Below are 13035 nucleotides of genomic sequence, written 5' to 3'. Positions count from 1 at the left end.
TGGATCGAGGATCCAATGCTCCCAAGTGCTGGAATACACAAACGTCATGTAGAATGCATACTTTTACTTTAGATATTTAAGTACATTCAATAGCAATACTTCTCTACTTTTACTTAAGTAGAATTTGAATGGAGGACTTTTACTTTTACCAGAGTACTCATTTATCTGGGTATTTCTACTTTGACTCAAGTAAAGGAGCTGTGTACTTCTTCCACTACTGCACATTCTTTGTTGAGTCACCTTTTAACCGATGAAAATCTCAGTCTCGTTTTTGACACTGATGTGGTGGAAATGGAGAAAGTATGTCTGTCCAACTTGGAGCCCCCCGAGGTGAAGCGCCCTCTTAAAAAGAAAACCTCTTTACGGCCACGCGAGCCCGGCACCGGGGTGTGATGTCACAGAAGGTGACCGCTGCAGAGCTACAAGGTGTGAGGAGCGACCAGATGAGCGTCGTAAATCTCCCGGACAGTCTCCATACTGTGCCCTGGGCGCTCGCTCCCCGCCCGGCCACAGTCCGGCTCGCTTTTCAGTAGGTTGTAAAATGTGGACGGGCTCCTTGTGGTCGTTCAGTGCTGATGTTGTGCAGCGGCGGGGCTGTACTGGTAAAACGTTGCAGGGATTTAAAGATACAGGCCGATACCGGGCTGAGGTAGGGTAGTGAGAAATTCCCCAGGGATAGAATCCAATATCGATGTAACCAGGTTTAACATAACACAAATTAAGGCAAAAAGATTTTCATATTACATTTATTTTTATTAAACTTTATATATATTTTTTATATTTTACATTTAGTCATTTAGCTGATGCTTTTATCCAAAGCGACTTACAAGTTCTGTACGACAAGTCAACAGGAAGGGTACAACTCATTCAACTGATTCATCAAACGGTGCTGAAACTTGGGTGCTGCAGTGTTGAGTGCATAATCTGAAAGACATTAGTAGGAGTTCTTTTTAGAATTTTTTATTGTACGATGTACAATGGTGGAACAAACTTCCTACCACAGTCAGGACAGCTGAAACCCGCCCAATTTTACACTGTTGACTAAAAACAAAATTCTTCAATCAATATTTGAAATAAAAATAAGTAAATAAATAAATACTAACCTTCGTACTGTCTTTTACTATTAGGCTTTTACTCTACCTTGCCTAATATTACGATGCTAGTATGTCTATACTACTATGCACTCAAGTCTGTAGCACTCGGAGTCGGGTTCGACAATGTTACTTACCCTTAGCTGCCAGAGTTTATTTATTTTATTTAGCCTTTATTTAACCAGGCAAGTAAGGGAAATAATTAAAACACACATCAAACAAACAATCAAATAAAATGACAAGGTATGTAATACATGAAGCGGAACAGACAAATTACATTAGTCCTCTCTACTGTACCACTGCATCTGAACGAGTCATATACAGCTGTACCACTGCATCTGAACGAGTCATATACAGCTGTACCACTGCATTTGAACAAGTAAAATACAGCTGTACCACTGCATCTGAACGAGTCATATACAGCTGTACCACTGCATCTGAACGAGTCATATACAGCTGTACCACTGCATCTGAACGAGTAGGTTGCAGCTGGGTTGAAGAGATATTTTGACTGCAGTTTTCTTCTTACACGGCATATCTTTCATTGTACCATCACCACCTCCTCCCTCTTTCTCTCCTGTGAATATTAATGACTGTCTGCAGCCTTTTTCTCAGGGCGTAAAGAGCTGCTGCAACTGCAGGGAACCACGGCGCTACTGTCGGATGGCTTTTATCTCTCCCTCATCATCAGACTGATGTTGGAGCCGCCCCTTCCTTTCATCTCGATGGAAATGTTTTATAAGAAATAGCGGGGAAAGAAAAACATAGGGCTGGTTTTAATTTTAATTTTATTTTTTTCATTTACTTATTTTAATGGGGTAGATAAATGTCTTAACAGTGTTCTTATTACAGAGGGTGAGCTGGTACGACTCGCTTTTAGTGGCCGAGGCTGATCAACGAGCCCCAGAGTGCCTCGTTGGCTGAGGCTAAACCCTGGATCACAAGTGGCACAGCGTTTGACGAGGCCCCTCTGAAGAGGCACTTTGGTTGGTAAATGAGGAGGGTGAAGTATTTTAGGATATACTCCCTGGCTTGTCTTTCAGCCAGGTGATCTAATCTGTACCCTCTCGACTCTAATCCTTAAAAAGAAACATCCGCTCTCTAACCCTTAAAAACAAACCTATCCAATTACCCGCAACAAATCATCCCGTTGTATTTACTACTTCCGCCGGGAGGTCAAACGAGGTGACGCTGCGCGCCTTCCGCGTTCAGTTGAGTCATTTCAGTCGAGTCATTTCCAGCGGTGTAAGTGGCCGCAACAAATTAGAAGATAACACGACCAGATGTGATGGAGCCTTCGTGTCCGAGCATCGGAGGCAGCTGTACCGGACTGCAAAGTGATGATCGAATGAGCCAGAGCTCTACGGAGCGCGCCCCGAACGGCACCTGTACTGTCCCGAAATGCCACCGGTTTAGCTCAAATCCCCTGCAGCGGGACGGAACTGCTGTGCCTCCGTTATCACGCTGTGATTGGCTGAGATGCTCTCCACTCTGGTCTCCCTCTCTATCTACTGTCTGAAACGGACCTTCCTAACCGCTGCGGTGCTCGCAAAGCCACCGGCTGAAGCTGTCATTGTCCATTCTTCATCTAGCTCTCCACCTCCTCCTCCTCATCCCCTCCAGTGTGACAGCCACACAGTCAAACTCATCCGAGCAAGAGTACACAAGCTGCTTTTTCTTCACAGGGCACCAATGGCTCTTTCCCGCAGAGATGTTTGCGGTAACCTACTAACCATATTTGGACATTGACACAACTTTGACAATTTTGGCTCTGTACACCACCTCAGTGGACTTGAAGTGAAACGATGACGGGGAGGGGGCACATAGAAATTGTTGTAATTCCTACACCACCTGATTTGGATGGAAATACCCTCGAATTAATGCTGAAAGTCTGCACTTCAAGATTATGAAAATAGTTGATTGTGACAAATATTTACGGACCTGACCTGTAGTTGAAGAGAGAGGCATCGATACGGCCGGCCTGTCCTATCCAGCGTCCCGGTGTCGATACGGCCGGCCTGTCCTATCCAGCGTCCCGGTGTCGATACGGCCGGCCTGTCCTATCCAGCGTCCCGGTGTGAATCTCTGGCTGTTGCATTATCCTAGCAGTCCAGTTGCTTGCCAGTGGGAATCCCCGTCTTGGGTTTCAAGCCTGCGGTCCTAATATGTCACATAGGCCAAATTCCTTCCTCAGAGGCCGTGTTTGCTGCCGCTCCCCGCTCTGTCGCTATGATCCGTTGATTGTGTGTTTTTCTTTCAGCGGGGGGTACCCTACCCTACCCTACAGTATTCACTTCGACAAAGTCCTTACTGGTGGTGACCCTCTGAACTCTGTACCTTTTTATTTTAGCACACTGTCTCTTTAAGTAGTGAGCCCAGAGAGATTACCATCAGCTTCTTAGCAAAGCGAAGAGTGCACGCTGCATGATAGGTGGTGTTAAAGGGATAATCCACATACATTTAGGAATATAATTTTTTTTTTTTACATATACCCGAAATGTGTTACTGCATTTACAGTAACTGTTTAGGAGCAGTGGGTAGGCCACAGTACGGCGCCCGGGGGACCGACTCCAGTTGTAATGCCAGTGCCTTGCTCAAGGGAAATGGCAGGAGTATAAACCTAGCATGCATGTCTGTTATATTGTGTGGGAGGAAACCCATGCAAGCACGGAGAGAACATGCAAACTCCACACGGTTCGAACCCAGGACCTTCTTGCTGCGAGGCAACAGTGTTGAGATTTCTTTCAGTCCCTCCAAAAAGCATTTTGACCAGGGTTTTGTGTGCTTGAGGAAGCAGGAATTGTTAGCATTTCTGTTAGCAATGCTAATGTATTCAATTAGGGTGTGAGGGATGGAATCCTTTCAGACACGTGCCTCGTGCAAGCATCCTTTTCCTCCATTATGTGACAAACCAATGGACTCCCAATAACCACAGTTGGTGTCAAATCAGTTGGGTTCTTAGAAATGGACAGTACACATTCAGAATCTGAAGAAATGTGTACTGTCCCTTTTCAAACTCTCTCTAAGGGTCGCTTTCACACAGGGGCTGTTTGGTCCGGACTATCGGACCAGAATTCGATAGTCCGGTTTTTCGGGTTTGTGTGAATGCGCGTCGAACTCGGTCCGCGGACCAAACACACAAACTCTGGTCCGACCAAAAACATAGGTCTCTGTTCGCTTCATCGGACCAAACGCGGACCAAATATAGGAAGTGCTTATTATTACCACTGCGCGCGGCATTCACTGCAAAACAAGCACACTGCATCTATCTCTCTATCTATCTATATATCTATATATCTAACTGTGCATCTTGGGTAGAACTAGAAGGAAGAAAAAACGCGGCTTATTATATTATTACCGAGACGCTCTGCATTCACTGCAAAACAAGCACACTGTACACATATGGGCAGAAGACCAAATAAAACAGCTACTTGTGGGCACTCAACGCGGTGTACAAGTTGTTTAGCGAGAGGATGGTGGTAATGGGCTTCAATAGAACAATGGATCAATGTCACGTCAAAATAAAAAAACTCCGCCTCCGCTGATCTGGAGGGCTCGCAGTCCACACACACAGACGCGTACACACGCTCGCGCGCGCACACACGGGCTCGCAGCCACACAAACACATTTCCACTCTCTATTGTCAAATAGACGAGCGCCCTTTTCGACCGCGTGACATTGTTCAGAAAGTTCGGTGCGCCTGACAAATTGCTATGTGAACGCAGACGAACCAAATGAAGAATGCAACAATGTTGCAACTTCACCACCAGAACCGCACCGAGTCCACCAAAACTATATGTGAAAGCGACCTAACTCACTGTGGTTTCCAGCTTCAGGAGTGGAGAGTGATGGATGTTGACGGAGAGTGACCGAACTGTTCCTGGAATAACGTAAATTCTCAAAACGGGTGGCATTTCCCTTTAAGGCCCCGGGCAGAGAGGCCTAGAACCTGTGCAAATTGGCCCGACAAGCCTATTAAGCTTGGAAGCGGAGCGAGCAGCACCGAGAAAAGGTTCTAAATCAACAGGCCCTTTTATACACAACCCTTGGAAGACCCCCTGCTTCAGCAATATGCTAGCAATTATCAAGCAGCTCTTAGTAGCACAGGAATGCCACAGTCATCTATGCTGTGTGTGTGTGTGTGTGTGTGTGTGTGTGTGTGTGTGTGTGTGTGTGTGTGTGTGTGTGTGTGTGTGTGTGTGTGTGTGTGTGTGTGTGTGTGTGTGTGTGTGTGTGTGTGTGTGTGTGTGTGTGTGTGTGTGTGTGTGTGTGTGTGTGTGTGTGTGTTGCGGCCAGTTCTATCCACAATTACATGGATGGAGTTATATGCCCCCTGCATGCTGTGGGGAGAGACAAGTGAGGCTTTGTTCCCTGGAAGTTATGTTCTATTTCTTCTCATGCCAGTCCCCTTGGACAGAGAGAGAGAGGAGTCTATTTTTACAATTCATTCAGATCCATTTGTTTACCGTGGTGAGACGAGGGTGGCAGCATTTCACTCCAGCGCCCCCCTCTGGTACGAAGTACGAACTATTCAGGTCTTGAAATGTTGCATTTCCCTATTTATTCACTCCCGATTGCAGTCTGGTTTCTCACACTGAACTGGAGTGACTGGCGTAAGGATGTACAATTTTTAGATGGAAACTTAATTAAATTTGAAGCGGTTTCTCTGCTTGTAACCGTGAGCGATGGCGTTCATTCAATCAATGTCAAGCGGAAGCTACTGTTCCACTTTTTTCCCCCCTTTCACCTTATCTCTGTCTGTCGCCATGACGACTCTAGCTAATGTAGTGAGGGGGCAGTGTTCATTTTGTGTGTGTGTGAGAGAGAGAACAGGTTTGTGTGTGCACTGTGCAGGCATGTGTGTGTAGGTTTGTGTGTGTGTTTGTGTGTGCAAGTGTGTGTGTGCAGGTGTGTGTACGTGCGTTCGTGTGCTCCCAGACAGCTGTCCCTGCTGAATCCTATTATCACTAACGGGGGGAGTCTGAGCCGGGATGAGGAAATTAAGTGGAGACCTGCTCCCAGACGCTAATAAAACCCGAGATACACATAATGTACTGGAAGGTGAAGGCTGTGAAGCAGCGTGAACACCCTCACTGTGTTCCAGTTAGATGGATAGAGACCTCATCTGTCCCCGGGGGGGGGGGGGGTGGTCTGCAGCACATAGTCGTCCCAGATGGCAGCAACTCAAACGAGGCAGGGGCTGCCTCTCGTCACCCGCAATCTTGTCCGTTTTCTTTCTCGTTCCGTCTATGGATGCATTCCATCCTCGTAATGTAATCGCTAACACTTTACTGTTATTCTGTGTTTCAGTAGCGTTGTGGCGAACCAGCAAATGAGGCAACGGCCAACGGGTTAAACTTCTAATAAAAGCACAGTAACACATTTGGCGCATTTTGTTGTGGACATTAAAAGCTAGCTATTTCTTTAACAAGTGCATTCTCTGTAGTGTATTGGTGCTCATGAGGTCAGTCCACAGGTCTCGCTTCAGCTTACGATGGAGCACGATGCCAAGGTACATGGATCTGTTACAGATTCTATTGGCTCCCTGTTGATGAAAGTAGTGTGAGAGTGTTTCGAGTCAACAGACATTTCCATGGAGATTTTAGAAGTGTTTAGGAGAAGGGTTGACTAATCACCAATTTAGGAAGTAGTCTACTGGCCCATGCTCCTCCTCCCCCCCATCATATACAGTAGGAGGCTCATCTGCGTACAAATGTGCCTATTAGGGAAAGTGCTCATGCAAGAGTTGCTTCCCTGGGAGAGAGAATCCTGAATACAAAAACACTTGCATGAAATGACCTGGACGGGAGGCTGCAGAGAGCTCTCCGTGGTCCTGATCGCAGAGAAAATACAACCTATCCGTATACGTGTGTGCAGGGCCATTAGTCATGATGCTGTCAGCGTTTCTGAAAATCTTAAAAAAAAAATAAAGGTCAAGTCTTCAGCAACCTGAACCACAGTTTGCATTGTGGAACCAAACAACATCTGTCGTACCTCTGTTGTACCGAGATTTGTGAAAAGTAAATCGGTAAGCAATCAGAAGTGGTGAGAGCATCTGAGCAGATTTTGGGTCGGCTTGAGCAGTCCACCCAAGTACCCTTTCAAATCACTTCCGTCAGATTTCCTTTGGCAGCTGTGTGTGTGTGTGAGATGCGTTTTCTATGCTGTCAGAAAGATATAAAACCTCCTGGTCTTCTCTTTGACAGGGATCTGAAGGCTGGAAACATTCTACTGGGAGAAGACGGCTCTGTGCAAATCGCAGGTATTTGACAACACCTTTACCTGTCGGCTATGACCCAGATTGGGTGTGCCCCCCCCTTCCCCCTGTTCTCTTGGGAGAAAGTTCAGACTATCGACTCTGACTCATTGCTGGATCATCGCAATGTATTTGTTCATAGGTCTAGTGTTATGAAGTCTTATTCTAATTACAGTACACATAATCTGTTGTCTTTGATAATAACCTATGATTCATAATCTAAAATATGATCTACATTTACATTTACATTTAGTCATTTAGCTGACGCTTTTATCCAAATTGACTTACAAGTTCTGTACGACAAGCCATCAGGAAGGGCACAACTCTATCAGCTGAGTAACAATGTTCATCAAAGTGTTGAGTGCTACAGTGTAGGTTAGTTTATTAGGACAAGTGCATGACAGTATGGTTAGTTAGGGTTAGATTTTTTTTTTTATTCAGATAATGGTTGAAGAAGTGCGTCTTTAGTCGACGGCGAAAGATCTAGATAGTAACCTATGTTGACAGGGTGGAGGGCTGCTAACTTTCAAGCAAATCTTTGCTTCAAGATGGCATTTATTCAAGCGTGTTGCCTCCAACATTGCTGCTAGCGTTTTCCATTCCATTCACTTCACTAATACACAGGAGGATGTGATGAATGTAATTATTGCTTGTGCCATATACTAGGGTGAGTACACGTGGGAACCTAGATCATATGCAAATTAAGAAAGCGACTCATATCCTTTGGCTATGATTCATGAAGTAGAACAGCCAGATACCACCATGAACAGTATGACCTCTTGAAAAAGAGGCTCCATCCCCTCTGGGGAGAGCAACAGGCTGCATCTTTGGTTAAAATATTTTATATTTAAATTTACATTTAGTCATTTAACTGACACTTTTATCCAAAGCGACTTACAAATTGTGAACAAGTCAGCTGGACGGGTACTCTGGCAGCTAAGGGTAAGTGGCATTGTTCGACAAACAGTGTTGAACTTGAGTGCATAATAGTAGTATAGACATATTAGCATGGTAGGTTGTAGTATAGGGATAGTAACATAGTAGATAGTGGTAAAGTACATAATAGTAAAAGACGGTAAGAAGTTTTTTTTTAATTATTATTATTTCAGATATTGATTGAAGAGGTGTGTTTTTAGTCGATGGCAGAAAATTGGCCGGGTTTCAACTGTCCTGACTGGTGGGAAGTTTGTTCCACCATTGTGGAGCGAGGACAGAGAATAGCCTGCTTCGCTTTGATGACCCACCCCAGGGGTCTGAGGCAGCCAGAAGATGCAGAGCGTAGGGGTCTTGAGAATGTTTAGTTAGAGACCATTGACCGGAGGTAGGAGGGAGCCGTTCCCCTTGCTGCACGGTATGCCAGGTCAAGGACCTTGAAGCGGATTTGTTGCGGCAAAGGGAAGCCAGTGCAGCTCTCCGAGAAGTGCTGTGACATTTTTAAACTGTCACGTGCAGCAATAAGCGGTTTTCTATACTAAACTAGACTTGTAGGGTATATATCCTTAAAACAGCCCATATCCTCAGTGACACCTTTTGACCCACGTCCTTAACCTGGTCAAAACTATTCAGCCCAGTCCCTAACCTGGTCAAAACTATTCAGCCCAGTCCCTAACCTGGTCAAAACTATTCAGCCCACGTCCCTAACCTGGTCAAAACAATTCAGCCCGGTCCCTAACCTGGTCAAAACTATTCAACTGTCTTTACTCAACCTCTTTGCATATCATCAGATTCCATCAATGTGTTTCTCCTCCCTCCCTCCCGCTAGACTTTGGCGTCAGTGCCTTTCTAGCTACAGGTGGCGACATGACCAGGAACAAGGTGCGGAAGACGTTCGTGGGAACGCCATGCTGGATGGCCCCGGAGGTTATGGAGCAGGTGGGTATTCCGAGGAGTAGCCGTGGCAACGTTAGAGACACAACGCCGAGGTGGTCTCGCCTCGCTAAAGCTCCAGGAGACATGGCAAATATTTTACAGGGATTTTCTGCTTGCTTGGAAACGATGAAAAAGCCCTTGCAGGTGAGACGGCTTACGCATTAGAAATAAGGCTGTGCTTTTTTCACAAATGAGCCCATTCTTCTCGCAAGAGCGCGCCTTCTATCGCTAAAAAATACTCTTCGTCTCTTCGATGTGTGTTGCTTAGCGGTGGCGACTCTGGGTGTGAGATGAGAGCAGAGCTGGTCCGCAGGGAGTCTTTAGGATGGATGGTTTGTGTGTGTCCCCAGGTGAGGGGTTACGACTTCAAAGCGGATATCTGGAGTTTCGGGATCACCGCCATCGAGCTCGCCACGGGGTCCGCGCCTTATCACAAATACCCCCCCATGAAGGTGAGCCAACTGAGGGCTTTTACAACCCAGCCAACTTTTTCGGTGCCAGACATACTCAAGTTACATCACACTTGCCGGCCTCATGGGGTACATAAGGTCACACGTCCCTATGCCAGGGTATCTGCGGGGTATTAAAAAGGCTTAAAAGTATTAAATTTCTAATTCTCAATTTAAGGTCTTAAAAAGGGTATTAAAAATACTTGGATTTAATTTGCACAGGTATTCAGGGGTATTTTTAGGGGGGCAGCCCGGCTGTTGAGAGATGAAATAATATTAAATATTTGAAATATTTTTTTATTCAAGTCTTGTGGGGCTACTGGAAAGAAAACAGCTTATATGGAACATGCAAGAATTTAAATTGACGCACAAGTGCAGCAGCCGCTAGTTCAGTCTCGCTATGTTATTTTTTTCTTATGGTCGTGAAATTGGTATTACATTTTGCAATTAAGTGGTATTAAAAAGGTCTAAGGACTATGAAACCTGCAGATACCCTGCTATGCACAATTAGGCCTGTCTATTTTGTCCTCCTTAAAGTGTGTGTGTGTTGTGTTCAGGTGCTGATGCTGACGCTGCAGAACGACCCACCCAGCCTGGAGACGGGGATCCCAGACAAAGAGATGGTGAAAAAATACGGCAAATCCTTCAGGAAGATGATCTCGCTGTGCCTACAGAAGGACCCAGAGAAAAGGTGTCCATTTTGAATGTCCCTGAACATCTCATCTCGTTTACATCACGCTAGTCTCATAGAACTATCTGTTGCATTTGATGTCCTCCCTATCGATCTCTGACTCTGGTGAAGGAGAAGTGACTCAACAATGCTCTCATTGTAAATTTGATCACAAAAAAAAAACAATGCTCTCATTGTTCTCCCCGGTTTCAGGCCAACGTCAGCGGAGCTGCTGAAGCATAAATTCTTCCAGAAAGCAAAGGTACGTTTTTAAAGGTCTGTTTTCCCCTCTGGCTCCGAGACTTGAGTCCCTGATACCGCGAGTCAGCGCGGTCTCAGACACCTTAGTGAGACTTGAGTCCCTGATACCGCGAGTCAGCGCGGTCTCAGACACCTTAGTGAGACTTGTCCTGATACCGCGAGTCAGCGCGGTCTCAGACACCTTAGTGAGACTTGAGTCCCTGATACCGCGAGTCTACGCGGTGTCAGACACCTTAGTGAGACTTGAGTCCCTGATACCGCGAGTCAGCGCGGTGTCAGACACCTTTGTGAGACTTGAGTCCCTGATACCGCGAGTCAGCGCCGTGTCAGACACCTTAGTGTAGCTCGCAGGATTTATGGTCATTGTTAATGCGTTAATGCGTTCTTGATTTCTGTGCCGCCTCCTCTGTCTCACTTCCTGGGTGTCCCTGTTCATGTCAGGGTGATCGTGTGATGTCCGCTGTATCTGCAGAGATCTCTCTGCAACATGTCCGGCAGAGTGGCTAGTGGCTACATGGGTAGAGCTCCGGACTCATGATCAGAAGATCACCGGTTTCGAGCCCCGGTCAAGGCCGTTGTCAGAAAGTGGTGTTGTTGTCCAGCAGGGAGCACTCTGTCCTCTGGACTTTGCAGTAACGATGCCCCTGTTACAGTGATAGGGACACCGTACAGTTGTGAGTGCCGTCCTTCAGATGAGATGGTTAAACCGAAGTCTTGATCGAATTTGGTTGTTAAATAATCTGGGGCGCCTATCACAAAGAGTAGGGGGTTCCCCAACGTTCCTGGCCAAATTCCCAATCAGGTCTCTGACATCAAGGCCACCTAAATCATCCCTCCCCCCTTAATTGGCTCGTATCAATCCCTGTCTCCTGAGCCGTTCAGCCATTGTGTAGTGTGATGTGTGCCTGGTGCCAGTGTATGGCAGCCATTGAGCCTGCGTAGCAATTGAGAGTCTAAAATAAGCTCTATATAAATGCAATGGTCATTCATTCATCGTTTGAATTTGGGGCTGGTATGCAGAGGCCACTGTGGACCCCTCACAGAGCCACGTGCTGAACTCCACACCCACCGTACAGACCCTCCTCACCGTGGAAGAACCGTAACCTGGCCGTAACGTTCTCCCGTTGGGTCTCAAACTGAACTTTTCCACCCCCTCAGCCCCACCCCTCAAACCTGTTTGGTTAAAGAAATGCAAACAACCCAGAATGTTTTTTCCCCCTCCCTCTCATTCTCAATGCTATTTGGTTCTGCCAGACCTTCCCTCTGCACTATAGCTAAACTAAGTGTGCAGAAGGTCTGCACATTGGCAGACTACACACACCACTGCACAACAGAGTGAGTAAGTGAGTCAAGGCCATAGCACTTGAATTGATTACATCTTTTATTGTGAACGTTTTATTTATTGGCAAGTACTATAATGTTAGTTACTATTACAGTAACATACTACTTGTGAATGGGTGAGTTTAGTTACTGGGTGGGTGAGGAGTGAGTTAGTCTGTGACATTGTGGATCTATTAGATCCCTTCACTACTAAAAAGACAATTCTTGGGATCTCCTGGGATCTTACTGTAGGCACCGAGGGGGACGAGCTTCAAGCTCAAAATGAACTCGTAACTGCGACACAACTCTCCTGCTAGCGGCTCAACACTTCATCTAATTCTGCCTCCTTCTTGAAACTGGAATAGGCCTTTTCATGTGTTCATTAGGTTGTATCGGCTTATATTTGCGATTTTCCTTAATCCTTTGTAGCTGCTGTCCTCGGCTCAGATGAGCAGCAGTGTTGATACGCAGAATACTGGCAGTGATGTAGCCACTCGTTTTCTCAAATAACGACCTTGTTTAACACTCATCTCTGTTTGAAAATCAAGCCGGTGCCTTGTTATGGATGTGCCACCGTTGACCTGACGGGTATTGTGTTGAGGATGATGGATGACCATACAATGTAAGGTGGCGAGGGATGAAAGGGGAAAGCTATCATCTCCCTAACCTTCTACCACAGATAAATGTTTTTTATTGCCAGTGAACCCTGACCCTGTAGGTGTTTTGTGTGTATCAAGCTAGTTCTCACTTGGCTCTCTACTGGTCTGTACATCCCATCCAAGCTGAGCTCAGTGCAGCATTCCTCTCATTACTGGCCATGGAGGGCTCTTTCTAACAAAGGCTGGGATAAGCAGCCGATCTCCAGCTTCCGGCCGTCCAGTACACTAGCGGCAGGAACAACTAGAGCGCTGGCTCAGCGCTGGCTTTACACAACCCCCCAAAATCCTACTTGGTTAGCTGTACATGACCCTGGTCGGCATCGGAAGCTGCAATACACTGTACGCACAGCAGAGGGCGGTCTTCATCATTATGTGAGGGCAGGTGTTCCAAGCCAGTTCTATTCTGATGAATGAATACATTGACATTTTAACTTGCTAGAGCAACTGTTCTTAAACATTT

General features: G+C 46.1%; 1 protein-coding gene across 2 annotated transcripts in view; it reads left to right on the top strand.

Moving 5' to 3' along the window:
* oxsr1b (oxidative stress responsive kinase 1b) overlaps positions 1 to 13035 on the top strand; it is a 198506-nt gene that overhangs the window by 164398 nt on the left and 21073 nt on the right. For both annotated transcript variants that reach the window (XM_084326512.1, XM_084326513.1), the window contains exons 5-9: positions 7298 to 7353; positions 9110 to 9219; positions 9567 to 9668; positions 10223 to 10356; positions 10549 to 10597. In XM_084326512.1, coding sequence (XP_084182638.1) covers positions 7298 to 7353; positions 9110 to 9219; positions 9567 to 9668; positions 10223 to 10356; positions 10549 to 10597 — 451 coding nt within the window. The remainder of the gene's footprint in view (positions 1 to 7297; positions 7354 to 9109; positions 9220 to 9566; positions 9669 to 10222; positions 10357 to 10548; positions 10598 to 13035) is intronic.

Source organism: Notolepis coatsorum (genome assembly GCF_963971535.1).
Source record: "Notolepis coatsorum genome assembly, chromosome: 12".
In the NCBI taxonomy this organism is placed as follows: Eukaryota; Metazoa; Chordata; class Actinopteri; order Aulopiformes; family Paralepididae; genus Notolepis; species Notolepis coatsorum.
This window is presented reverse-complemented; position numbering and strand designations above follow the sequence as displayed.